Source organism: Oncorhynchus masou, unplaced genomic scaffold, assembly GCF_036934945.1.
Source record: "Oncorhynchus masou masou isolate Uvic2021 unplaced genomic scaffold, UVic_Omas_1.1 unplaced_scaffold_1780, whole genome shotgun sequence".
Classification (NCBI taxonomy): domain Eukaryota; kingdom Metazoa; phylum Chordata; class Actinopteri; order Salmoniformes; family Salmonidae; genus Oncorhynchus; species Oncorhynchus masou.
Window position 1 is genome coordinate 45,001 of NW_027007987.1, and position 27,500 is coordinate 72,500.

At 51.9% G+C, this 27,500-nt stretch overlaps 1 protein-coding gene across 1 annotated transcript in view; it reads right to left on the reverse strand.

Moving 5' to 3' along the window:
- LOC135532240 (intermembrane lipid transfer protein VPS13C-like) overlaps positions 1-27,500 on the reverse strand; it is a gene marked incomplete at both ends in the record, with an annotated part of 108,959 nt that overhangs the window by 42,515 nt on the left and 38,944 nt on the right. Inside the window, 12 exon segments of the mRNA XM_064959834.1 lie at positions 610-689; positions 1,247-1,400; positions 2,322-2,422; positions 5,848-5,923; positions 7,631-7,763; positions 8,921-9,038; positions 13,782-13,914; positions 15,180-15,316; positions 15,856-15,970; positions 16,804-16,996; positions 22,872-23,014; positions 24,431-24,531. Of these exon segments, the coding sequence (XP_064815906.1) occupies positions 610-689; positions 1,247-1,400; positions 2,322-2,422; positions 5,848-5,923; positions 7,631-7,763; positions 8,921-9,038; positions 13,782-13,914; positions 15,180-15,316; positions 15,856-15,970; positions 16,804-16,996; positions 22,872-23,014; positions 24,431-24,531 (1,484 nt within the window).

The window sequence follows — 27,500 nt, forward strand, 5'->3', positions numbered from 1 at the left end:
AAACACTTCCTGCTCTGGAAAACAACCGCTTAGCTCATATACGATTTCCATAGAAAGAGAGACCCAACGATACAAATATTGGGATTTTTCTTTCTAAAATAAGATATCGTGCTTGTGAACTTGGGCAAAATGCAATAGAGTGAGTGAGTGAGTGAGTGAGTGAGTGAGTGAGTGAGTGAGTGAGTGAGTGAGTGAGTGTGAGTGAGTGAGAGAGAGAGAGAGAGAGAGAGAGAGAGAGAGAAAGTGAAAGAGAGAGCGAGAGAGAGAGTGAAAGAGAGAGAGTGAAAGTGAAAGAGAGAGAAAGAGAAAGAGAAAGAGAGAAAGAGAGAGAGAAAGAGAGAGAGAGAGAGAGAAAGAGAGAGAGTGAGAGAGAGAGAGAGAGAGTGAAAGAGAGAGAGAGAGAGAGTGAAAGAGAGAGAGAGAGAGAATGAAAGAGTGTGAGAGAGAGAATGAAAGAGTGTGAGAGAGAGTGAAAGAGTGTGAGAGAGAGTGAAAGAGTGAGAGAGAGAGTGAAAGAGAGAGAGAGTGAAAGAGAGAGAGAGATATGGATTTGAGACCAACAGAAGGAGTGAATGGACAGAAGGACCCATTGAGTAAAACTCCACTTACTTTGGTGTACTCCACTTTGAGCAGGTCTGAGCCGTGCTTGTCTGAGGAGCTGATCAGCTGCAGAGGCTGGTTATTGGAGTCTGGAAATGAACATCATTCATTACTAATCATGTCTGGAGATGCCCATCCCTGTTATAGAGGGATAGAATCAGTTGGACGTTGACATTTATATAAATAATAGCGATTTCCTGTTTACAGACATCCCACGGCCCAGTCTACATCCTACATGGGCTGCTACTACCATTTCTGTGGAGGACTTAATCCCAGATACAGTCTCTACCGTGGTCCTACTGTACCTCGGATCTCACAGTAGTCCAGGCCTACTTTACAGAGGTGAGGTCATAGGTTAGGGGCTAGGGTTACTAGTACCTCTGATCTCACAGTAGTCCAGGCCTACTTTACAAAGGTGAGGGTGAGGTCATAGTTTAGGGGTTAGGGTTACTAGTACCTCTGATCTCACAGCAGACCAGGCCTACTTTACAGAGGTGAGGGTGAGGTCATAGGTCAGGGGTTAGGGTTAATTAGGGTTACTGGTACCTCGTATCTCACAGTCGTCCAGGCCTACTTTACGGAGGTGGGAGGTGATGGTGAGGTCATAGGTCAGGGGTTAGGGTTAGTTAGTTAGGATTACTGGTACCTCGTATCTCACAGTAGTCCAGGCCTACTTTACGGAGGTAGGAGGTGATGGTGAGGTCATAGGTTCTCATCTTGCCTTCTGCTCCCAGCTGAGACACACTGAGGGCTAACAGCGTGTTCTCCTGGTCAGCCTGACGCGTCAACTCCAACAGCACCTGGAGAACGTCACCAAAAACACACCTCAATAAAATGGTAGCGCTGTAGACAGTGGTCCTGTGTAGCATAGCGCTTTAGACAGTGGTCCTGTGTAGCATAGCGCTTTAGACAGTGGTCCTGTGTAGCATAGCGCTTTAGACAGTGGTCCTGTGTAGCATAGCGCTTTAGACAGTGGTCCTGTGTAGCATAGCGCTTTAGACAGTGGTCCTGTGTAGCATAGCGCTTTAGACAGTGGTCCTGTATAGCATAGCGCTTTAGACAGTGGTCCTGTGTAGCATAGCGCTTTAGACAGTGGTCCTGTGTAGCATAGCGCTTTAGAGAGTGGTCCTGTATAGCATAGCGCTTTAGACAGTGGTCCTGTATAGCATAGCGCTTTAGACAGTGGTCCTGTGTAGCTCGGTTGGTAGAGCATAGCGCTTTAGACAGTGGTCCTGTGTAGCATAGCGCTGTAGACAGCGGTCCTGTGTAGCATAGCGCTTTAGACAGTGGTCCTGTGTAGCATAGCGCTTTAGACAGTGGTCCTGTGTAGCATAGCGCTTTAGACAGTGGTCCTGTGTAGCATAGCGCTTTAGACAGCGGTGCTGTGTAGCATAGCGCTTTAGACAGTGGTCCTGTGTAGCATAGCGCTTTAGACAGTGGTCCTGTGTAGCATAGCGCTTTAGACAGTGGTCCTGTGTAGCATAGCGCTTTAGACAGTGGTCCTGTATAGCATAGCGCTGTAGACAGTGGTCCTGTGTAGCATAGCGCTTTAGACAGTGGTCCTGTGTAGCTCGGTTGGTAGAGCATAGCGCTTTAGCAACACCAGAGTTGTGCGTTCGACTCCCACTGGGGTCATCAATAGAAAAATGTATTGCTTTGATTATTGGGTTATTTGAACATTGTAGAGAAGAAAAAAAAAAAGAGAAAAAAACGCTCCGTACCGCTTTGACTTCAAACTTGAAGTGTACGTCAGTCAGCTCCTCGATGCCGGAGGGTTGGCGCTCCTCATCCACGGACATATAATATGACTCTCCGTCTGAATCTGAGGAGGAAGGTAAATATAGAGTAATACAGAGTAATACAGACTACATACAGACTACATACAGACTACATACAGACTACATACAGACCACATACAGACCACATACAGACTACATACAGACTGCATACAGATTATAGAGACTACATACAGACTGCATACAGATTATATACAGACTACATACAGACTACATACAGACGACATACAGACGACATACAGACGACATACAGACGACATACAGACGACATACAGACGACATACAGACGACATACAGACTGCATACAGATTATATAGAGACTACATACAGACTACATACAGACTACATACAGACTACATACAGACTACATACAGACTACATACAGACTACATACAGACTACATACAGACTACATACAGACGACATACAGACGACATACAGACGACATACAGACGACATACAGACGACATACAGACGACATACAGACGACATACAGACTATATAGAGACTACATATAGACGACATACAGACGACATACAGACGACATACAGACGACATACAGATTATATAGAGACTACATACAGACGACATACAGACATTTACATTTAAGTCATTTAGCAGACGCTCTTATCCAGAGCGACTTACAAATTGGTGAATTCACCTTCTGACATCCAGTGGAACAGCCACTTTACAATAGTGCATCTAAATCATTAAGGGGGAGGGGGGGGGGTGAGAGGGATTACTTATCCTATCCTAGGTATTCCTTGAAGAGGTGGGGTTTCAGGTGTCTCCGGAAGGTGGTGACTACATACAGATTATATAGAGACGACATACAGACGACATACAGACGACATACAGACGACATACAGATTATATAGAGACGACATACAGACGACATACAGACGACATACAGATTATATAGAGACGACATACAGACGACATACAGACTACATACAGATTATATAGAGACTACATACAGACGACATACAGACGACATACAGACTACATAGAGATTATATAGAGACTACATACAGACTACATACAGACTACATACAGACTACATACAGATGACATACAGACGACATACAGACTATATAGAAACTACATACAGACTACATACAGACTACATACAGACTATATAGAGACTACATACAGATTATATACAGACTACATACAGACTGCATACAGACTGCATACAGACTGCATACAGACTGCATACAGACTACATAGTGTAAAAAGATCACAAATACACTGAGTGGACAAAACATTAGGAACACCTTCCTAATATTGATTTGCTCCCCCTTTCTCCCTCAGAACAGACAATTCGTCGGGGGGCAGGGACTCTACAAGGTGTCGAAAGCCTTCCACAGGGACTCTACAAGGTGTTGAAAGCCTTCCACAGGGACTCTACAAGGTGTTGAAAGCCTTCCACAGGGACTCTACAAGGTGTTGAAAGCCTTCCACAGGGTCTCCACAAGGTGTTGAAAGCCTTCCACAGGGACTCTACAAGGTGTTGAAAGCCTTCCACAGGGACTCTACAAGGTGTTGAAAGCCTTCTACAGGGACTCTACAAGGTGTTGAAAGCCTTCCACAGGGTCTCTACAAGGTGTTGAAAGCCTTCCACAGGGACTCTACAAGGTGTTGAAAGCCTTCCACAGGGACTCTAGAAGGTGTTGAAAGCCTTCCACAGGGACTCTACAAGGTGTTGAAAGCCTTCCACAGGGACTCTACAAGGTGTTGAAAGCCTTCCACAGGGACTCTACAAGGTGTTGAAAGCCTTCCACAGGGTCTCTACAAGGTGTTGAAAGCCTTCCACAGCGACTCTACAAGGTGTTGAAAGCCTTCCACAGGGACTCTACAAGGTGTTGAAAGCCTTCCACAGGGACTCTACAAGGTGTCGAAAGCCTTCCACAGGGCCTTCCACAGGGACTCTACAAGGTGTTGAAAGCCTTCCACAGGGACTCTACAAGGTGTTGAAAGCCTTCCACAGGGACTCTACAAGGTGTTGAAAGCCTTCCACAGGGACTCTACAAGGTGTCGAAAGCCTTCCACAGGGACTCTACAAGGTGTCGAAAGCCTTCCACAGGGACTCTACAAGGTGTTGAAAGCCTTCCACAGGGACTCTACAAGGTGTTGAAAGCCTTCCACAGGGACTCTACAAGGTGTTGAAAGCCTTCCACAGGGTCTCTACAAGGTGTTGAAAGCGTTCCACAGGGACTCTACAAGGTGTTGAAAGCCTTCCACAGGGTCTCTACAAGGTGTTGAAAGCCTTCCACAGGGACTCTACAAGGTGTTGAAAGCCTTCCACAGGGATGCTGGTCCATGTTGACTCCAATGCTTCCCCACAGTTGTGTCAAGTTGGCTGGATGTCCTTTGGGTTGTGGACCATTCTTGATACACACGAGAAACTGTTCAGTGTGAAAAACCCAGCAGCGTTGCAGTTCTTGACACACTACCATACTGTTCAAAAGGCACTTCAATATTTAGTCTTTCCCGTTCACCCTCTGAATGGCACACATACACAATCCATGTCTCCATTGTCTCAAGGTTTAAAAATCCTTCTTTAACCTGACTCCTCCCCTTCATATACACTGATAGAAGTGGATTTAACAGGTGACATCAATAAGGGATCATAGCTTTAATCTGGACTGGACAGTTTGTCATGAAAAGAGCAGGTGTTCCTAATGCTTTGTCCACTCAGTGTACATCACCTATAGACGTCTGGAAATAAACAGAACATATCCCATAGTGAAAGAAACGTTTCCACTCATTCATGATTCATCCCATACAATAACAGATGGTCCTTCTATCTCCTGGTCTTTGTTCTTCCTTCTATCTCCTGGTCTTTGTTCTTCCTTCTATCTCCTGGTCTTTGTTCTTCCTTCTATCTCCTGGTCTTTGTTCTTCCTTCTATCTCCTGGTCTTTGTTCTTCAGTAACAGATGGTCCTTCTATCTCCTGGTCTTTGTTCTTCATTAACAGATGGTCCTTCTATCTCCTGGTCTTTGTTCTTCAATAACAGATGGTCCATCTATCTCCTGGTCTTTGTTCTTCATTAACAGATGGTCCTTCTATCTCCTGGTCTTTGCTCTTCCTTCTATCTCCTGGTCTTTGTTCTTCAGTAGTAGTTGCCATGGAAATGCCCTTCTTTGTCTGATCCAAATCAGATGAAGGAGGTTGAGCCGCTGACTCTAAAATACAGTCTTCTGTTACCAGAGGGGGGAGCTGTTGTATTCTGGCTTGCACTCGACATCGACTCACCGTCCCCTACAGACAACTCTGAGTCGTGGCATCCATTTTAGACAAAGACCAGGGGAAAGGAGGAGCATCCCATCTAGGATCAGATACCTGACGCCCAATTATAACCATTAAGAGGGGTCAGATAATAGCAGACCCTGGATCAGATCCTGCCGAAACAGTTTAGTGAAGAACCAACCCCCCCCCCCCCCACACCTGTCTCTAATGCATCCAGCAGGACGGTGGACTGTAAACCCAGGACGTTGGGCCTGGCCTCAGACAAACACAGCATCTAGTGGAAACAAGATGGGAGGGGGGAGAAAACAGTTGATTGCCAATCCTATTACTATTAGACATGACGAACTGTACCAATATAATGGGTGTGTAGGATACTCCACTGGTGAACTGGGGCAAACCAACTGTACCAATATAATGGACGTGTGTGAAGGTTACTCTACTGGTGAATTGGGGCAAACCAACTGTACCAATATAATGGGTGTGTGTGTAGGTTACTCTACTGGTGAACTGGGGCAAACCAACTGTACCAATATAATGGACGTGTGTGTAGGTTACTCTACTGGTGAACTGGGGCAAACCAACTGTACCAATATAATGGACGTGTGTGTAGGTTACTCTACTGGTGAACTGGGGCAAACCAACTGTACCAATATAATGGGTGTGAAGGTTACTCTACTGGTGAACTGGGGCAAACCAACTGTACCAATATAATGGACGTGTGTGTAGGTTACTCTACTGGTGAACTGGGGCAAACCAACTGTACCAATATAATGGGTGTGTAGGTTACTCTACTGGTGAACTGGGGCATACCAACTGTACCAATATAATGGGTGTGTGTAGACTACTCTACTGTACCAATATAATGGGTGTGTGTAGAGGTTACTCTACTGGTGAACTGGGGCATACCAACTGTACCAATATAATGGGTGTGTGTAGACTACTCTACTGTACCAATATAATGGGTGTGTGTAGAGGTTACTCTACTGGTGAACTGGGGCATACCAACTGTACGAATATAATGGGTGTGTGTAGGTTACTCTACTGTACCAATATAATGGATGTGTAGGTTACTCTACTGGTGAACTGGGGCATACCAACTGTACCAATATAATGGGTGTGTGTTGGCAAGTCTACTGGTGAACTGGGGCATACCAACTGTACCTTCTGGGTGGGGGTGGAATCCCTCTGGGGCATACCAACTGTACCTTCTGGGTGGGGGGGTAAGGGTTCGAATCACTCTGGGGCATACCAACTGTACCTTATGGGTGGGGGGGTAAGGGTTTGAATCACTCTGGGGCATACCAACTGTACCTTATGGGTGGGGGTGGAAGGGGTGGAATCACTCAGGGGCATACCAACTGTACCTTATGGGTGGGGGTGGAATCACTCAGGGGCATACCAACTGTACCTTCTGGGTGGGGGTGGAATCACTCTGGGGCATACCAACTGTACCTTCTGGGTGGGGGTGGAATCACTCTGGGGCATACCAACTGTACCTTCTGGGTGGGGGTGGAATCACTCTGGGAAATACCAACTGTACCTTCTGGGTGGGGGTGGAATCACTCTGGGGCATACCAACTGTACCTTCTGGGTGGGGGTGGAAGGGGTGGAATCACTCTGGGGCATACCAACTGTACCTTCTGGGTGGGGGTGGAAGGGGTGGAATCACTCTGGGACATACCAACTGTACCTTCTGGGTGGGGGTGGAATCACTCTGGGGCATACCAGCCGTACCTTCTGGGTGGGGGTGGAATCACTCTGGGGCATACCAACCGTACCTTCTGGGTGGGGGTGGAATCACTCTGGGGCATACCAACTGTACCTTCTGGGTGGGGGTGGAAGGGGTGGAATCACTCTGGGGCATACCAACTGTACCTTCTGGGTGGGGGTGGAAGGGGTGGAATCACTCTGGGGCATACCAACTGTACCTTCTGGGTGGGGGTGGAAGGGGTGGAATCACTCTGGGGCATACCAACTGTACCTTCTGGGTGGGGGTGGAAGGGGTGGAACCACTCTGGGGTAGGGGGATGCTGTTGACCAGGTCCAACACTCCCTGGATCTTCTGGTCTGAGATCTTCACATGGAGGAGAGGCAGTTCTCCAGACACCTTGAATCTGGAACACAGTAGATACCAGTCTGGTGTTACCTGGCTCAGCCCCCCACCAGTCTGGTGTTACCTGGCTCAGCCCCCCAGTCTGGTGTTACCTGGCTCAGCCCCCCACCAGTCTGGTGTTACCTGGCTCAGCCCCCACCAGTCTGGTGTTACCTGGCTCAGCCCCCCCACCAGTCTGGTGTTACCTGGCTCAGCCCCCCCAGTCTGGTGTTACCTGGCTCAGCCCCCCAGTCTGGTGTTACCTGGCTCAGCCCCCCAGTCTGGTGTTACCTGGCTCAGCCCCCCAGTCTGGTGTTACCTGGCTCAGCCCCCCCCCCCACCAGTCTGGTGTTACCTGGCTCAGCCCCCCCCACCAGTCTGGTGTTACCTGGCTCAGCCCCCCCCACCAGTCTGGTGTTACCTGGTTCAGCCCCCCCACCAGTCTGGTGTTACCTGGTTCAGCCCCCCCCACCAGTCTGGTGTTACCTGGCTCAGCCCCCCCCCCACCAGTCTGGTGTTACCTGGCTCAGCCCCCACCAGTCTGGTGTTACCTGGCTCAGCCCCCCACCAGTCTGGTGTTACCTAGCTCAGCCCCCCAGTCTGGTGTTACCTGGCTCAGCCCCCCACCAGTCTGGTGTTACCTGGCTCAGCCCCCCCACCAGTCTGGTGTTACCTGGACCAGCCCCCCCACCAGTCTGGTGTTACCTGGACCAGCCCCCCCCAGTCTGGTGTTACCTGGCTCAGCCCCCCCAGTCTGGTGTTACCTGGCTCAGCCCCCCCCCCACCAGTCTGGTGTTACCTGGCTCAGCCCCCCACCAGTCTGGTGTTACCTGGACCAGCCCCCCAGTCTGGTGTTACCTGGCTCAGCCCCCCACCAGTCTGGTGTTACCTGGCTCAGCCCCCCCCACCAGTCTGGTGTTACCTGGCTCAGCCCCCCCACCAGTCTGGTGTTACCTGGCTCAGCCCCCCCACCAGTCTGGTGTTACCTGGCTCAGCCCCCCACCAGTCTGGTGTTACCTGGCTCAGCCCCCCCCCCCCACCAGTCTGGTGTTACCTGGCTCAGCCCCCCCAGTCTGGTGTTACCTGGCTCAGCCCCCCCAGTCTGGTGTTACCTGGCTCAGCCCCCCCCACCAGTCTGGTGTTACCTGGTTCAGCCCCCCCCCCCCAGTCTGGTGTTACCTGGACATCCTGGTGTCCTTCTCCACCATGCATTTGGCCAGCTGGAGGCTGAAGTCCATGGGCTGCAGGATGTGCTGTATAGAGGAACCACGTTGACGGGCCGTCTTCCACTCCTCACCTGTAGGGACAGACCGGAACAGTGGGGGACAGAGCTCAGTGGGGGACAGAGCTCAGTGAGGGACAGAGCTCAGTGGGGGACAGAGCTCAGTGGGGGACAGAGCTCAGTGAGGGACAGAGACCGGAACAGTGAGGGACAGAGCTCAGTGGGGACAGAGACCGGAACAGTGAGGGACAGAGCTCAGTGGGGACAGAGACCGGAACAGTGAGGGACAGAGCTCAGTGGGGGACAGAGACCGGAACAGTGAGGGACAGAGCTCAGTGGGGGACAGAGACCGGAAAAGTGGGGGACAGAGCTCAGTGGGGGACAGAGACCGGAACAGTGGGGGACAGAGCTCAGTGGACAGAGACAGAGAGGGACAGAGCTCAGTGGACAGAGACAGAGAGGGACAGAGCTCAGTGGACAGAGACAGAGAGGGACAGAGCTCAGTGGACAGAGACAGTGAGGGACAGAGCTCAGTGCGCATTGCTGCTCACAAGGCAGTAGACTGAGTGAGTGTTTGTTCCATAATGACATTAACGGGAACACATCTGAGTGGTTTCATGAGACACAGATAAAAAAAAATGTTTGAAATGCAGTAAAGGGGAAGATGCAACAACTAGCATGTTGCTAATACAGAAGATCTATAGACGCAACAACTAGCATGTTGCTAATACAGAAGATCTATAAATGCAACAACTAGCATGTTGCTAATACAGAAGATCTATAGATGCAACAACTAGCATGTTGCTAATACAGAAGATCTATAGACGCAACAACTAGCATGTTGCTAATACAGAAGATCTATAGACGCAACAACTAGCATGTTGCTAATACAGAAGATCTATAGATGCAACAACTAGCATGTTGCTAATACAGAAGATCTATAGATGCAACAACTAGCATGTTGTTAATACAGAAGATCTATAGTTGCAACAACTAGCATGTTGCTAATACAGAAGATCTATAGATGCAACAACTAGCATGTTGCTAATACAGAAGATCTATAGATGCAACAACTAGCATGTTGCTAATATAGAAGATCTATAGATGCAACAACTAGCATGCTGCTAATACAGAAGATCTGGAGATGCAACAACTAGCATGCTGCTAATACAGAAGATCTTGGGGGAAGCCTGCCTAGTGGGAAGCCTGCCTGGCGGGAAGCCTGCCTGGCGGGAAGCCTGCCTGGCGGGAAGCCTGCCTGGCGGGAAGCCTGCCTGGCGGGAAGCCTGCCTGGCGGGAAGCCTGCCTAGCGGGAAGCCTGCCTAGCGGGAAGCCTGCCTAGCGGGAAGCCTGCCTGGCGGGAAGCCTGCCTAGTGGGAAGCCTGCCTAGTGGGAAGCCTGCCTGGCGGGAAGCCTGCCTAGTGGGAAGCCTGCCTAGTGGGAAGCGCGCTTCAAATGACCAGTTAGGAAATATAAATGTAATATAAATAGTAGCTCTGTCTAAACCGTAGACATCAACACCATTTTTAAACACGTAATTGCATTTAGAGTTGTGGCTCAGTGATTTGGCTTATGAAAGCCTGTTTCACTCCAGCAGCACCGCTGTATGACCAGCACCGCTGTATGACCAGCTCCAGCAGCACCGCTGTATGACCAGCTCCAGCAGCACCGCTGTATGACCAGCTCCAGCAGCACCGCTGTATGACCAGCACCAGCAGCACCGCTGTATGACCAGCACCAGCAGCACCGCTGTATGACCAGCACCAGCAGCACCGCTGTATGACCAGCACCAGCAGCACCGCTGTATGACCAGCACCAGCAGCACCGCTGTATGACCAGCACCAGCAGCACCGCTGTATGACCAGCTCCAGCAGCACCGCTGTATGACCAGCACCAGCAGCACCGCTGTATGACCAGCACCAGCAGCACCGCTGTATGACCAGCTCCAGCAGCAACGCTGTATGACCAGCTCCAGCAGCAACGCTGTATGACCAGCTCCAGCAGCACCGCTGTATGACCAGCTCCAGCAGCACCGCTGTATGACCAGCTCCAGCAGCACCGCTGTATGACCAGCACCAGCAGCACCGCTGTATGACCAGCTCCAGCAGCACCGCTGTATGACCAGCTCCAGCAGCACCGCTGTATGACCAGCTCCAGCAGCACCGCTGTATGACCAGCTCTAGCAGCACCGCTGTATGACCAGGTGTAACAGAACCGCTGTATGACCAGGTGTAACAGCACCGCTGTATGACCAGGTGTAACAGCACCGCTGTATGACCAGGTGTAACAGCACCGCTGTATGACCAGGTGTAACAGCACCGCTGTATGACCAGGTGTAACAGCACCGCTGTATGACCAGGTGTAACAGCACCGCTGTATGACCAGGTGTAACAGCACCGCTGTATGACCAGGTGTAACAGCACCGCTGTATGATCAGCTCTATCAGCACCGCTGTATGATCAGCTGTAACAGCACCGCTGTATGATCAGCTGTAAGAGCACCGCTGTATGATCAGCTGTATCAGCACCGCTGTATGATCAGCTGTATCAGCACCGCTGTATGATCAGCTGTATCAGCACCGCTGTATGACCAGGTGTAACAGCACCGCTGTATGACCAGGTGTAACAGCACCGCTGTATGATCAGCTGTAGCAGCACCGCTGTATGACCAGGTGTAGCAGCACCGCTGTATGATCAGCTCGAGCAGCACCGCTGTATGACCAGGTGTAACAGCACCGCTGTATGACCAGGTGTAACAGCACCTCTGTATGATCAGCTGTAACAGCACCGCTGTATGATCAGCTGTATCAGCACCGCTGTATGATCAGCTGTATCAGCACCGCTGTATGATCAGCTGTATCAGCACCGCTGTATGATCAGCACCGCTGTATGATCAGCACCGCTGTATGATCAGCACCGCTGTATGATCAGCACCGCTGTATGATCAGCACCAGTGTATGATCAGCACCGCTGTATGATCAGCACCGCTGTATGATCAGCTCCAGCAGCACCGCTGTATGATCAGCTCCAGCAGCACCGCTGTATGATCAGCTGTAGCAGCACCGCTGTATGATCAGCTCTATCAGCACCGCTGTATGATCAGCTGTAGCAGCACCGCTGTATGATCAGCTGTAACAGCACCGCTGTATGACCAGGTGTAACAGCACCGCTGTATGATCAGCTGTAGCAGCACCGCTGTATGATCAGCTCTATCAGCACCGCTGTATGATCAGCTCTATCAGCACCGCTGTATGATCAGCTCTATCAGCACCGCTGTATGATCAGCTGTAGCAGCACCGCTGTATGATCAGCTGTAGCAGCACCGCTGTATGATCAGCTGTATCAGCACCGCTGTATGATCAGCTGTATCAGCACCGCTGTATGATCAGCTGTATCAGCACCGCTGTATGACCAGGTGTAACAGCACCGCTGTATGACCAGGTGTAACAGCACCGCTGTATGATCAGCTGTAGCAGCACAGCTGTATGACCAGGTGTAACAGCACCGCTGTATGATCAGCTGTAGCAGCACCGCTGTATGATCAGCTCTATCAGCACCGCTGTATGATCAGCTCTATCAGCACCGCTGTATGATCAGCTCTATCAGCACCGCTGTATGATCAGCTGTATCAGCACCGCTGTATGATCAGCTGTATCAGCACCGCTGTATGATCAGCACCAGTGTATGATCAGCACCGCTGTATGATCAGCACCGCTGTATGATCAGCTCCAGCAGCACCGCTGTATGATCAGCTCCAGCAGCACCGCTGTATGATCAGCTGTAGCAGCACCGCTGTATGATCAGCTCTATCAGCACCGCTGTATGATCAGCTGTAGCAGCACCGCTGTATGATCAGCTGTAACAGCACCGCTGTATGACCAGGTGTAACAGCACCTCTGTATGATCAGCTGTAGCAGCACCGCTGTATGATCAGCTGTAGCAGCACCGCTGTATGATCAGCTCTATCAGCACCGCTGTATGATCAGCTCTATCAGCACCGCTGTATGATCAGCTCTATCAGCACCGCTGTATGATCAGCTGTAGCAGCACCGCTGTATGATCAGCTCTATCAGCACCGCTGTATGATCAGCTCTATCAGCACCGCTGTATGATCAGCTGTATCAGCACCGCTGTATGATCAGCTGTATCAGCACCGCTGTATGACCAGGTGTAACAGCACCGCTGTATGACCAGGTGTAACAGCACCGCTGTATGACCAGGTGTAACAGCACCGCTGTATGACCAGGTGTAACAGCACCGCTGTATGATCAGCTGTAGCAGCACAGCTGTATGACCAGGTGTAACAGCACCGCTGTATGATCAGCTGTAGCAGCACCGCTGTATGATCAGCTGTAGCAGCACCGCTGTATGATCAGCTGTAGCAGCACCGCTGTATGACCAGGTGTAACAGCACCGCTGTATGACCAGGTGTAACAGCACCGCTGTATGACCAGGTGTAACAGCACCGCTGTATGACCAGCTGTAGCAGCACCGCTGTATGATCAGCTGTAGCAGCACCGCTGTATGATCAGCTGTAGCAGCACCGCTGTATGATCAGCTGTAGAATCACTTCTCTCCACTCGTGTTCCTCCCATCAATCAACTGTATTATTATTTGGGATTTAATTTTCCCTTCTCTCGGAGACAATTTTATTCATCGGCTTTTCATTTCTGGTATCGGCTATTACCGTCTAACGGAAACCCTGGTGTGTGTATGTGTGTATGTGTGTGTATATATGTATATGTGTGTGTGTGTATGTGTATATATGTATATGTGTGTGTGTGTGTGTGTGTATGTGTGTGTGCGTGCGTGCGCGTACCTGACTTGCTGTAAAGGACCTGAACACTGCGTAGCTCCAGTGAGTACTTCTCGTAGGCACGGTCCATAATCTCCTCCAGGGAGCTGAAACTGGGTGATAACGACTGGGCGTTCCCCTGGTCCACACTCACCAGCTACACACACACACACACACACACACACACACACACACACACACACACACACACACACACACACACACACCTTTAAAACTATGACACAATAAAACAATAGGGAGTCTTTGCTGTCATTATTCTAGAACCTGTCCGCTCTCCCCTCTAGACTACCAGTCCGCTCTCCCCTCTAGACCACCAGTCCGCTCTCCCCTCTAGACCACCAGTCCGCTCTCCCCTCTAGACCACCAGTCCGCTCTCCCCTCTAGACCACCAGTCCGCTCTCCCCTCTAGACCACCAGTCCGCTCTCCCCTCTAGACCGCCAGTCCGCTCTCCCCTCTAGACCGCCAGTCCGCTCTCCCCTCTAGACCGCCAGTCCGCTCTCCCCTCTAGACCGCCAGTCCGCTCTCCCCTCTAGACCGCCAGTCCGCTCTCCCCTCTAGACCGCCAGTCCGTTCTCCCCTCTAGACCGCCAGTCCGTTCTCCCCTCTAGACCGCCAGTCCGTTCTCCCCTCTAGACCGCCAGTCCGTTCTCCCCTCTAGACCGCCAGTCCGTTCGCCCCTCTAGACCGCCAGTCCGTTCGCCCCTCTAGACCACCAGTCCGTTCTCCCCTCTAGACCACCAGTCCGTTCGCCCCTCTAGACTACCAGTCCGTTCTCACCTGTAGACTACCAGTCCGTTCTCACCTCTAGACTACCAGTCTGTTCTCACCTCTAGACTACCAGTCTGTTCTCACCTCTAGACTACCAGTCTGTTCTCACCTCTAGACTACCAGTCTGTTCTCACCTCTAGACTACCAGTCTGTTCTCACCTCTAGACTACCAGTCTGTTCTCACCTCTAGACTACCAGTCTGTTCTCACCTCTAGACTACCAGTCTGTTCTCACCTCTAGACTACCAGTCTGTTCTCACCTCTAGACTACCAGTCTGTTCTCACCTCTAGACTACCAGTCTGTTCTCACCTGTACACTACCAGTCTGTTCCACCTGTACACTACCAGTCTGTTCCACCTGTACACTACCAGTCTGTTCTCACCTGTACACTACCAGTCTGTTCTCACCTGTAGACTACCAGTCTGTTCTCACCTGTAGACTACCAGTCTGTTCTCCCCTGTACACTACCAGTCTGTTCTCCCCTGTAGACTACCAGTCTGTTCTCACCTGTAGACTACCAGTCTGTTCTCACCTGTAGACTACCAGTCTGTTCTCACCTGTAGACTACCAGTCTGTTCTCACCTGTAGACTACCAGTCTGTTCTCACCTGTAGACTACCAGTCTGTTCTCACCTGTAGACTACCGAAGTCTATGATCATCAGGTCAGACTTGGCGTGGTAGAAGCCAGACTTAGGCACCAGCAGGTATGAAGGCTTTAGGTCAATCTTCAGGTCCAGAATCTTCCGGGTCTCAATGATGTGAGACAGACCTGCACAGAGGACAAAATTATCCCCAAATGATGTTAGATAATGAAGAACCAGGAAGAGACAAACATCTACCTGCCAGTGTTTGAGTATGCTTATGACTGTTGTAATAACATCTTATGTAGCTGTTATAGAAGCTTTATGAACGCATACGCAAAGTGTTTCCTGTTTCCTGTACCCACCAGTGGCTGTTATATAGTGTTTCCTGTTCCCACCAGTGGCTGTTATATAGTGTTTCCTGTTTCCTGTTTCAAAGTATTAACTTAAGGGGGCTGAATAATTTTGCACGCCCAATTTTTCAGTTTTTGATTTGTTAAAAAAGTTTGAAATATCCAATAAATGTCGTTCCACTTCATGATTGTGTCCCACTTGTTGTTGATTCTTCACAAAAAAATACAGTTTTATATCTTAATGTTTGAACCTAGAAATGTGGCAAAAGGTCGCAAAGTTCTAGGGGGCCGAATACTTTCGCAAGGCACTGTATATAGTGTTTCCTGTTTCCTGTACCCACCAGTGGCTGTTATATAGTGTTTCCTGTACCCACCAGTGGCTGTCTTGTCCTTAATCTCCTCCAACTTGGAGAGAGTAGCTGAAGTCAACACCTCCAGGTCCACTCCCTTCCCTGTCTTAAAGAACTCTGCCATGCTGTTCACTGTCAACTGACAGAGAGAGACACACACACACACACACACGTTTATTTCCCTGTCTTAAAGAACTCTGTCATGCTGTTCACTGTCAACTGACAGAGAGAGACACACACACACGTTTATTTCCCTGTCTGAAAGAACTCTGCCACAGAGAAACACACACATGACTTGACTTTAGTGACTTCCGTGACCCCACAAAGGGCAGGAGAGCAACGTACTGTACCGTGTGAGTTTGAATACATGTACGAACTGTAAATAGACTACGTGCATGGAGAATAAACATGGTGATATGTAACATTAAATACAAGCAATAACAGACATTAATACATTGGAGAAGGAGGGATCTGCACTTCTTGGTCAGAGAGAGAGATCTGCACTTCTTGGTCAAAGACAGGACTTCATAGGGCAGGTTATCACCATTGATGACATTAATGAGGCTTAATCATACAAGACCAGACCAGACAAGACCAGACCAGACAGGGAGGGAGAGCGACAGGGAGGGAGAGCGACAGGGAGGGAGAGCGACAGGGAGGGAGAGAGACAGGGAGGGAGAGCGACAGGGAGGGAGAGCGACAGGGAGGGAGAGCGACAGGGAGGGAGAGCGACAGGGAGGGAGAGCGACAGGGAGGGAGAGCGACAGGGAGGGAGAGCGACAGGGAGGGAGACAGAGACAGGGAGAGACAGAGAGAGAGAGAGAGACAGAGAGAGACAGAGAGATTCCACATAGTCAGGTTTAATTTCTGAGTCTCTGGGACAGAGGGAGGTCCTTACAGAGAGAGATGATAGCAGCAGATAGGAGTGTGACAGGGCAATAAGTGAGTGAGGGTGTGTAAACCCATACACACCGAGTCATAGATGATCTCTACAGGCTGGGAGTGGACTCTGAGCAGCTGCTCTGCAACGCTGTCCTCTGGGTTGACTTCAAACAGGATGGAGAGCAGAGAGGAGGTGGAGTCCCCTACTGACGCTATGAGAGAGGGGACAGCTCCCTGCTGTTCCAACCCTGTTACGTACCAGTGTTCTAACGCTGCCTCCACCCTGGGAGAGGAGAGACAGAGGGGAGGGAGTGGAGAGAGAGAGGAAGGGAGAGGAGAGAGAGAGAGGAGAGAGAGAGAGGAGAGAGAGAGGAGAGGGGGAGGGAGAGGAGAGGGGAGAGGGGGAGGGGAGAGGGGGAGAGGGAGAGGGAGAGAGAGGAGAGAGAGAGAGAGAGGAGAGGGAGAGGGAGAGGGGAGGGAGAGGAGGGGAGGGGAGGGGAGGGAGAGGGGGGGAGGGGAGAGGAGAGACAGAGGGGAGGGAGAGGAGAGGAGAGAGAAAGGAGAGGAGAGGGAGAGGAGAGAGAGAGGGGAGGAGAGGGAGAGGAGAGAGAGAGGGGAGGAGAGGGAGAGGATAGAGAGGAAAGGAGAGAGAGGGGAGAGGATAGAGAGGGGAGATGGGAGACGAGAGGGAGAAGATGGAGAGGAGGAGGAGAGAGATCAATAGTTAATCAACAGTTGTATTAAATGTTCCTTAATGTTTTCTCTTGTGTGTTCTTGCTTTGACAACACAAATGCATTTTTTTGTCTTTACAATAAAACCTTTTGTTGACTGTCTGAACTCCACTACATGCTGAACAGTTTCCAAACCAGGCGGTGAAGCAGCCATCCTCGATGGTGCAGCTGTAGAACGTTTTGAGGATCTGAGGACCCAGCCAGTTCGGATGCTCTCGATTGTGCAGCTGTAGAACGTTTTGAGGATCTGAGGACCCATGCCAAATCCTTTCAGTCTCCTGAGGGGGAATAGGTTTTTGTCATGTCCTCTTCCAACTGTCTTGGTGCGTTTGGACCATGTTAGTTTGTTGGTGATGTGGACACCAAGGAACTTGAAGCTCTCAACCTGCTCCACTACAGCCCCGTCGATGAGAATGGGGGCATGCTCGGCCCTCCTTTTCCTGTAGTCCACAATTATCTCGTTTGTCTTACTGACGTTGATGGAGAGGTTGTTGTCCTGCCACCACACGGCCAGGTCTCACCACCCCCGTGTCGTCGGCAAACGTAATAATGATGTTTGAGTCGTGTTTGGCCACGCAGTCGTGGGTGAACAGGGATGACAGGAGGGGACTAAGCATGCACCCCTGAGGGGCCCCCGTGTTGAAGATCAGCATGGCGGATGTGTTGTTGCCTACCCTCACCACCTGGGGGCTGCCTGTCAGGAAGTCCAGGATCAAGTTAGAGGTGTTTAATCCCGGGTTCCTTAGCTTAGAGCGTACTAGGATGTTGAACGCTGAGCTGTAGTCAATGAACAGCATTCTCACACAGGTGTTCCTTTTGTCCAGGCGGGAAAGGGTAGTGTGGAGTGCAATAGAGATGACGTCATCTGTGGATCTGTTGGTGCGGTATGGGAATTGGAGTGGGTCTAGGTTGTCTGGGATGATTGTGTTGATGTGAGCCATGACCAGCCTTTCAAAGCATTTCATGGTAACAGATGCGAGTGCTACTGGGCGGAAGTCCTTTACATAGGTTACCTTGGCATTCTCGGGCACAGGGACTATGGTGGTCTGCTTGAAACATGTCGGTATTACAGACTGGGTCGGGGAGAGGTTGAAAATGTCAAGGAAGACACTTGCCATCTGGTGAACGCATGCTCTGAGGACACGTCATGGTAATCCGTCTGGCCCTGCGGCCTTGTGAATGTTAACCTCTTTAACCTCTGAACTCTAGGGGCAGTATTTCATTTTTGGATAAAAAAACGTTCCCGTTTTAAACAAGATATTTTGTCACGAAAAGATTCTTGACTATGCATATAATTGACAGCTTTGGAAAGAAAACACTCTGACGTTTCCAAAACTGCAAAGATATTATCTGTGAGTGCCACAGAACTGATGCTACAGGCGAAACCAAGATGAAACTTCAAACAGGAAATGAGCAAAATTTTTGAAGCGCTGTTTTCCAATGTCTCCTTATATGGCTGTGAATGCGACAGGAATGAGCCCACAATTTCTGCCGTTTCCCCAAGGTGTCTGCAGCATTGTGACGTATTTGTAGGCATATCATTGGAAGATTGACCATAAGAGACCACATTTACCCGGTGTCCTGCGTCGAAATTGGTGAGTAAACCTCAGCTGCAAGTATTTTTCCATTTAATTCAGAGAAGAAAGCAGACTTCCACGAACGATATATCAATGAAGAGATATGTGAAAAACACATTGAGGATTGATTCTAAACAACTTTTGCCATGTTTCAGTCGATATTATGGAGTTAATTTGGAAAAAAGTTTGGCGTTTTGGTGACTGAATTTTCAGGGTTTTTTGGTAGCCAAACGTGATGTACAAAACGGAGCATTTTTCTCCTACACAAAGAATCTTTCAGGAAAAACTGAACATTTGCTATCTAACTGAGAGTCTCCTCATTGAAAACATCCGAAGTTCTTCAAAGGTAAATGATTTTATTTGAATGCTTTTCTGGTTTTTGTGAAAATGTTGCCCGCTAAATGCTATGCTAAATGCTACGCTAGTTATCAATACTCTTACACAAATGCTTGTTTTGCTATGGTTGAAAAGCATATTTTGAAAATCTGAGATTACAGTGTTGTTAAGAAAAGGCTAAGCTTGAGAGCTAGCATATTTATTTAATTTCATTTGCGATTTTCATAAATAGTTAACGTTACGTTATGCTAATGAGCTTGAGGCTATAACTGGATACAGGTTTTTTTCGTAACAAAACGGAGCGATTTGTCCTACACAAATAATATTTTTTGAAAAACTGAACATTTGCTATCTAACTGAGAGTCTCCTCATTGAATACATCTGAAGTTCTTCAAAGGTAAATGATTTTATTTGAATGCTTTTCTTGTTTTTGTGAAAATGTTGCTGGCTGAATTCTAGGCTTATAGCTATGCTAGCTATCAATACTACACAAATGCTTGTTTAGCTATGGTTGAAAAGCATATTGTGAAAATCTGAGATGACAGTGTTGTTAACAAAAGTCTAAGCTTGAGAGCAAATATATTTATTTCATTTCATTTGCGATTTTCATGAATAGTTAACGTTGCGTTATGCTAATGAGCTTGAGGCTATAAATAGGATCCCGGATCCGGGATTGCTTGTCGCATGAAGTTAAAGGTCTTGCTCGCATCGGCTGCGGAGAGCGTGATCACACAGTCGTTTCGAACAGCTGGTGCTCTCATGCATGGTTCAGTGTTGCTTGTCTCGAAGTGAGCAAAGAATGCATTTAGCTCTTCTTGTAGGCTCGCGTCACTGGGCAGCTTGCGGCTGGGTTTCCCTTTGTATTCTGTGATCGTTAGCCAGCCCTGCCACATCCGACGAGCGTCAGAGCCGGTGTATTAGGATTCAATCTCAGTCCTGTATTGACGCTTTGCCTGTTTGATGGTTCATTGGGGGGCGTAGCGGGATTTATTATAAGCGTGCGGATTAGTGACCCGCTCCTTGAAAGTCGTTCACTTTAGCCTTTAAGTTCGGTACGAATGTCGCCTGTAATCCATGGCTTCTGGTTGGGATATTATACGAACGGTTACTGGAGACGATGTCGCTGATGCACTTAATAATTGGGGCTGGTGGTAACCTCCTCAATGCCAGGGGATGAATCCCGGGAACAGACTCCACTCTGTTCTGGCGAACCAGTCCTATAGTGATGGACCACTTCCGTATGGAGCGCCTCACTGTTACTTCCTGATTCACTTTTTGCTTGTAAGCAGGAATCAGGAGGAACCAGGTTGTGATTCGGGAAAGGAAGAGGAAAAAGAGACCCACTTGATGGCCTGCGCCCCGGGTCTCTGGGAGACGTGCTGGGTTGTGATTAGGGATGGGTCTCTGGGAGACGGTGCTGCTGGGTTGTGATTAGGGACGGGTCTCTGGGAGACGGTGCTGCTGGGTTGTGATTAGGGACGGGTCTCTGGGAGACGGTGGTGCTGGGTTGTGATTAGGGACGGGTCTCTGGGAGACGGTGGTGCTGGGTTGTGATTAGGGACGGGTTGTGATTAGGGACGGGTTGTGATTAGGGACGGGTTGTGATTAGGGACGGGTCTCTGGGAGACGGTGCTGCTGGGTTGTGATTAGGGACGGGTCTCTGGGAGACGGTGGTGCTGGGTTGTGATTAGGGACGGTGGTGCTGGGTTGTGATTAGGGACGGGTCTCTGGGAGACGGTGGTGCTGGGTTGTGATTAGGAACGGGTCTCTGGGAGACGGTGGTGCTGGGTTGTGATTAGGGACGGGTCTCTGGGGGACGGTGCTGCTGGGTTGTGATTAGGGATGGGTCTCTGGGAGACGGTGGTGCTGGGTTGTGATTAGGGACGGGTCTCTGGGAGACGGTGGTGCTGGGTTGTGATTAGGGACGGGTCTCTGGGAGACGGTGGTGCTGGGTTGTGATTAGGGACGGGTCTGTGGGAGACGGTGGTGCTGGGTTGTGATTAGGGACGGGTCTCTGGGAGACGGTGCTGCTGGGTTGTGATTAGGGACGGGTCTCTGGGAGACGGTGGTGCTGGGTTGTGATTAGGGACGGGTCTCTGGGAGACGGTGGTGCTGGGTTGTGATTAGGGACGGGTTGTGATTAGGGACGGGTTGTGATTAGGGACGGGTTGTGATTAGGGACGGGTCTCTGGGAGACGGTGCTGCTGGGTTGTGATTAGGGACGGGTCTCTGGGAGACGGTGGTGCTGGGTTGTGATTAGGGACGGTGGTGCTGGGTTGTGATTAGGGGCGGGTCTCTGGGAGACGGTGGTGCTGGGTTGTGATTAGGGACGGGTCTCTGGGAGACGGTGGTGCTGGGTTGTGATTAGGGACGGGTCTCTGGGGGACGGTGCTGCTGGGTTGTGATTAGGGATGGGTCTCTGGGAGACGGTGGTGCTGGGTTGTGATTAGGGACGGGTCTCTGGGAGACGGTGCTGCTGGGTTGTGATTAGGGACGGGTCTGTGGGAGACGGTGGTGCTGGGTTGTGATTAGGGACGGGTCTCTGGGAGACGGTGGTGCTGGGTTGTGATTAGGGTCGGGTCTCTGGGAGACGGTGCTGCTGGGTTGTGATTAGGGACGGGTCTCTGGGAGACGGTGGTGCTGGGTTGTGATTAGGGACGGGTCTGTGGGAGACGGTGGTGCTGGGTTGTGATTAGGGACGGGTCTCTGGGAGACGGTGCTGCTGGGTTGTGATTAGGGACGGGTCTCTGGGAGACGGTGGTGCTGGGTTGTGATTAGGGACGGGTCTCTGGGAGACGTGCTGGGTTGTGATTAGGGACGGGTCTCTGGGAGACGGTGCTGCTGGGTTGTGATTAGGGACGGGTCTCTGGGAGACGGTGCTGCTGGGTTGTGATTAGGGACGGGTCTCTGGGAGACGGTGGTGCTGGGTTGTGATTAGGAACGGGTTGTGATTAGGGACAGGTCTCTGGGAGACGGTGCTGCTGGGTTGTGATTAGGGACGGGTCTCTGGGAGACGGTGGTGCTGGGTTGTGATTAGGGACGGTGGTGCTGGGTTGTGATTAGGGACGGGTCTCTGGGAGACGGTGCTGCTGGGTTGTGATTAGGGACGGGTCTCTGGGAGACGGTGGTGCTGGGTTGTGATTAGGGACGGGTCTCTGGGAGACGGTGCTGCTGGGTTGTGATTAGGGACGGTGGTGCTGGGTTGTGATTAGGGACGGGTCTCTGGGAGACGGTGGTGCTGGGTTGTGATTAGGGACGGTGGTGCTGGGTTGTGATTAGGGACGGGTCTCTGGGAGACGGTGGTGCTGGGTTGTGATTAGGGACGGGTCTCTGGGAGACGGTGGTGCTGGGTTGTGATTAGGGACGGGTCTCTGGGAGACGGTGGTGCTGGGTTGTGATTAGGGACGGGTCTCTGGGAGACGGTGCTGCTGGGTTGTGATTAGGGACGGGTTGTGATTAGGGACGGGTCTCTGGGAGACGGTGGTGATTAGGGAAAGGAAGAAAGAGACCCACTTGATGGCCTGCGCCCCGGGTCTCTGGGAGACGGTGGTGCTGAGGTCGATCATCTGGATCTTCAGGATCTCTGGGACGTTGGGCTCCTCCCTCACCGTGATGGACGTACGGAACAGCTTGAAGGTCACCACCACTGCCACGTACTGCAGAGCACAGAGAGGCATACAGGGGAAACAACACGCACACACAGAGAGGCATACAGGGGAAACAACACGCACACACAGAGAGGCATACAGGGGAAACAACACGCACACACAGAGAGGCATACAGGGGAAACAACACGCACACACAGAGGCATACAGGGGATTTCCAGCGCCAAACAGAAACAGGTGTAAACGGGCCTTGTTTCCCAGGGAGCTGTCAGTACCAACACAGAAACAGGTGTAAACGGGCTTCGTTTCCCAGGGAGCCGTCAGTACCAACACAGAAACAGGTGTAAACGGGCTTCGTTTCCCAGGGAGCCGTCAGTACCAACACAGAAACAGGTGTAAACGGGCTTCGTTTCCCAGGGAGCCGTCAGTACCAACACAGAAACAGGTGTAAACGGGCTTTGTTTCCCAGGGAGCCGTCAGTACCAACACAGAAACAGGTGTAAACGGGCTTTGTTTCTCAGGGAGCTGTCAGTACCAACACAGAAACAGGTGTAAACGGGCTTCGTTTCCCAGGGAGCTGTCAGTACCGACACAGAAACAGGTGTAAACGGGCTTCGTTTCCCAGGGAGCCGTCAGTACCAACACAGAAACAGGTGTAAACGGGCCTTGTTTCCCAGGGAGCCGTCAGTACCGACACAGAAACAGGTGTAAACGGGCTTCGTTTCCCAGGGAGCCGTCAGTACCGACACAGAAACAGGTGTAAACGGGCCTTGTTTTCCAGGGAGCCGTCAGTACCAACACAGAAACAGGTGTAAACGGGCTTCGTTTCCCAGGGAGCTGTCAGTACCGACACAGAAACAGGTGTAAACGGGCTTTGTTTCCTAGGGAGCCGTCAGTACCGACACAGAAACAGGTGTAAACGGGCTTTGTTTCCTAGGGAGCCGTCAGTACCGACACAGAAACAGGTGTAAACGGGCTTTGTTTCCCAGGGAGCCGTCAGTACCAACGCCCGAAGACAGACACAGAGACAGACACAGAGACATACCTGCTTGGGTAGACAGACAGAGACATACCTGCTTGGGTAGACAGACACAGAGACAGACACAGAGACAGACACAGAGACAGACCTGCTTGGGTAGACAGACACAGAGACATACCTGCTTGGGTAGACAGACACAGAGACATACCTGCTTGGGTAGCCAGACACAGAGACATACCTGCTTGGGTAGACAGACACAGAGACATACCTGCTTGGGTAGCCAGACACAGAGACATACCTGCTTGGGTAGACAGACACAGAGACATACCTGCTTGGGTAGCCAGACACAGAGACATACCTGCTTGGGTAGCCAGACACAGAGACATACCTGCTTGGGTAGACAGACAGAGAGACATACCTGCTTGGGTAGACAGACAGAGACAGACACAGAGACATACCTGCTTGGGTAGCCAGACACAGAGACATACCTGCTTGGGTAAGGCCAGGTTGTGAGAACTACCACTGTATCCGATGGCCGTGTAGAGTTTAGCCTTCTCATCAGCAGACATCAACTCTTCAATGCCTGTACCTAAAAAGGGGAGGGTTAAACATGAGGAACACCAATCAATGATGGTCAAACAAACAGAACACCAATCAATGTGTTGCCTGGTGTTCTCAAGGTTCCACGTGAGGACGATCAGGGACCGTATTCATCAAGAGCCTCAGAGTAGGAGGGGCTGATCTAACATCAGTTTGACCTTTTACGTTATAATGAATAAGGCTATATGGACAAAGTGGACCTGCTCTGAGATCAGAACTCAAAGTCTAAAACACAATACACTGTAGCCTGGTCTCTCATTGAGGACAGAGGATTGAGAATGCTGGTCGTCAGTCTCTCGAGGGTCAGCTGGTCGTCAGTCTCTCGAGGGTCAGCCGGTCGTCAGTCTCTCGAGGGTCAGCTGGTCGTCAGTCTCTCGAGGGTCAGCCGGTCGTCAGTCTCTCGAGGGTCAGCTGGTCGTCAGTCTCGAGGGTCAGCCGGTCGTCAGTCTCTCGAGGGTCAGCCGGTCGTCAGTCTCTCGAGGGTCAGCTGGTCGTCAGTCTCTCGAGGGTCAGCCGGTCGTCAGTCTCTCGAGGGTCAGCTGGTCGTCAGTCTCTCGAGGGTCAGCCGGTCGTCAGTCTCTCGAGGGTTAGCCGGTAGTCAGGGTCAGTCTCGAGGGTCGTCAGTCTCTCGAGGGTCAGCCGGTCGTCAGTCTCTCGAGGGTCAGCCGGTCGTCAGTCTCGAGGGTCAGCCGGTCGTCAGTCTCTCGAGGGTCAGCCGGTCGTCAGTCTCTCGAGGGTCAGCCGGTCGTCAGTCTCTCGAGGGTCAGCCGGTCGTCAGTCTCTCGAGGGTCAGCCGGTCGTCAGTCTCTCGAGGGTCAGCCGGTCGTCAGTCTCGAGGGTCAGCCGGTCGTCGAGGGTCTCTCGAGGGTCAGCCGGTCGTCAGTCTCTCAGCCGGTCGTCAGCTCGGTCGAGGGTCAGCCGGTCGTCAGTCTCTCGAGGGTCAGCCGGTCGTCAGTCTCTCGAGGGTTAGCCGGTCGTCAGTCTCGAGGGTCAGCCGGTCGTCAGTCTCGAGGGTCAGCCGGTCGTCAGTCTCTCGAGGGTCAGCCGGTCGTGAAGGTCAGCTGGTCGTCAGTCTCTCGAGGGTCAGCTGGTCGTCAGTCTCTCGAGGGTCAGCTGGTCGTCAGTCTCGAGGGTCAGCCGGTCGTCAGTCTCTCGAGGGTCAGCCGGTCGTCAGTCTCGAGGGTCAGCCGGTCGTCAGTCTCTCGAGGGTCAGCCGGTCGTCAGTCTCGAGGGTCAGCCGGTCGTCAGTCTCTCGAGGGTCAGGTCGTCAGTCTCGAGGGTCGTCAGTCTCGAGGGTCAGCCGGTCGTCAGTCTCGAGGGTCAGCCGGTCGTCAGTCTCGAGGGTCAGCCGGTCGTCAGTCTCGAGGGTCAGCCGGTCGTCAGTCTCTCGAGGGTCAGCCGGTCGTCAGTCTCGAGGGTCAGCCGGTCGTCAGTCTCGAGGGTCAGCCGGTCGTCAGTCTCGAGGGTCAGCCGGTCGTCAGTCTCGAGGGTCAGCCGGTCGTCAGTCTCGAGGGTTAGCCGGTCGTCAGTCTCGAGGGTCAGCCAGCCAGTCTCTCGAGGGTCAGCCGGTCGTCAGTCTCTCGAGGGTCAGTCTCGAGGGCAGGTCGTCTCGAGGGTCAGCCGGTCGTCAGTCTCGAGGGTCAGTCTCGAGGGTCAGCCGGTCTCGTCAGTCTCGAGGGTCAGCCGGTCGTCAGTCTCGAGGGTCAGCCGGTCGTCAGTCTCGAGGGTCAGCCGGTCGTCAGTCTCGAGGGTCAGCCGGTCGTCAGTCTCGAGGGTCAGCCGGTCGTCAGTCTCGAGGGTCAGCCGGTCGTCAGTCTCGAGGGTCAGCCGGTCGTCAGTCTCGAGGGTCAGCCGTCGTCGTCAGTCTCGAGGGTCAGCCGGTCGTCAGTCTCGAGGGTCAGCCGGTCGTCAGTCTCGAGGGTCAGCCGGTCGTCAGTCTCGAGGGTCAGCCGGTCGTCAGTCTCGAGGGTCAGCACGGTCGTCAGTCTCGAGGGTCAGCCGGTCGTCAGTCTCGAGGGTTAGCCGGTCGTCAGTCTCGAGGGTCAGCCGGTCGTCAGTCTCGAGGGTCAGCCGGTCGTCAGTCTCTCGAGGGTCAGCCGGTCGTCAGTCTCGAGGGTCAGCCGGTCGTCAGTCTCTCGAGGGTTAGCCGGTCGTCAGTCTCGAGGGTCAGCCGGTCGTCAGTCTCTCGAGGGTTAGCCGGTCGTCAGTCTCTCGAGGGTTAGCCGGTCGTCAGTCTCGAGGGTCAGCCGGTCGTCAGTCTCTCGAGGGTCAGCCGGTCGTCAGTCTCGAGGGTCGTCAGTCTCTCGAGGGTCAGCGGTCGTCAGTCTCTCGAGGGTCAGCCGGTCGTCAGTCTCGAGGGTTAGCCGGTCGTCAGTCTCGGGTCTCTCGAGGGTCAGCCGGTCGTCTCGTCTCGAGGGTCAGCGGTCGTCAGTCTCTCGAGGGTCAGCTGGTCGTCAGTCTCTCGAGGGTCAGCCGGTCGTCAGTCTCGAGGGGGTCGTCAGTCTCGAGGGTCAGCTGGTCAGTCTCGAGGGTCAGCTGGTCGTCAGTCTCGAGGGTCAGCTGGTCGTCAGTCTCTCGAGGGTCAGCTGGTCGTCAGTCTCGAGGGTCAGCGGTCGTCAGTCTCGAGGGTCAGCGGTCGTCAGTCTCGAGGGTCGAGGGTCAGTCCGGTCGTCAGTCTCGAGGGTCAGCCTCGTCAGTCTCGAGGGTCAGCCGGTCGTCAGTCTCGAGGGTCAGCCGGTCGTCAGTCTCGTCAGTCTCGAGGGTCAGCCGGTCTCGTCAGTCTCGAGGGTCAGCGGTCGTCAGTCTCGAGGGTCAGCCGGTCGTCAGTCTCGAGGGTCAGCCGGTCGTCAGTCTCGAGGGTCAGCCGGTCGTCAGTCTCGAGGGTTCAGCCGGTCGTCAGTCTCGAGGGTCAGCCGGTCGTCAGTCTCGAGGGTCAGCCGGTCGTCAGTCTCGAGGGTC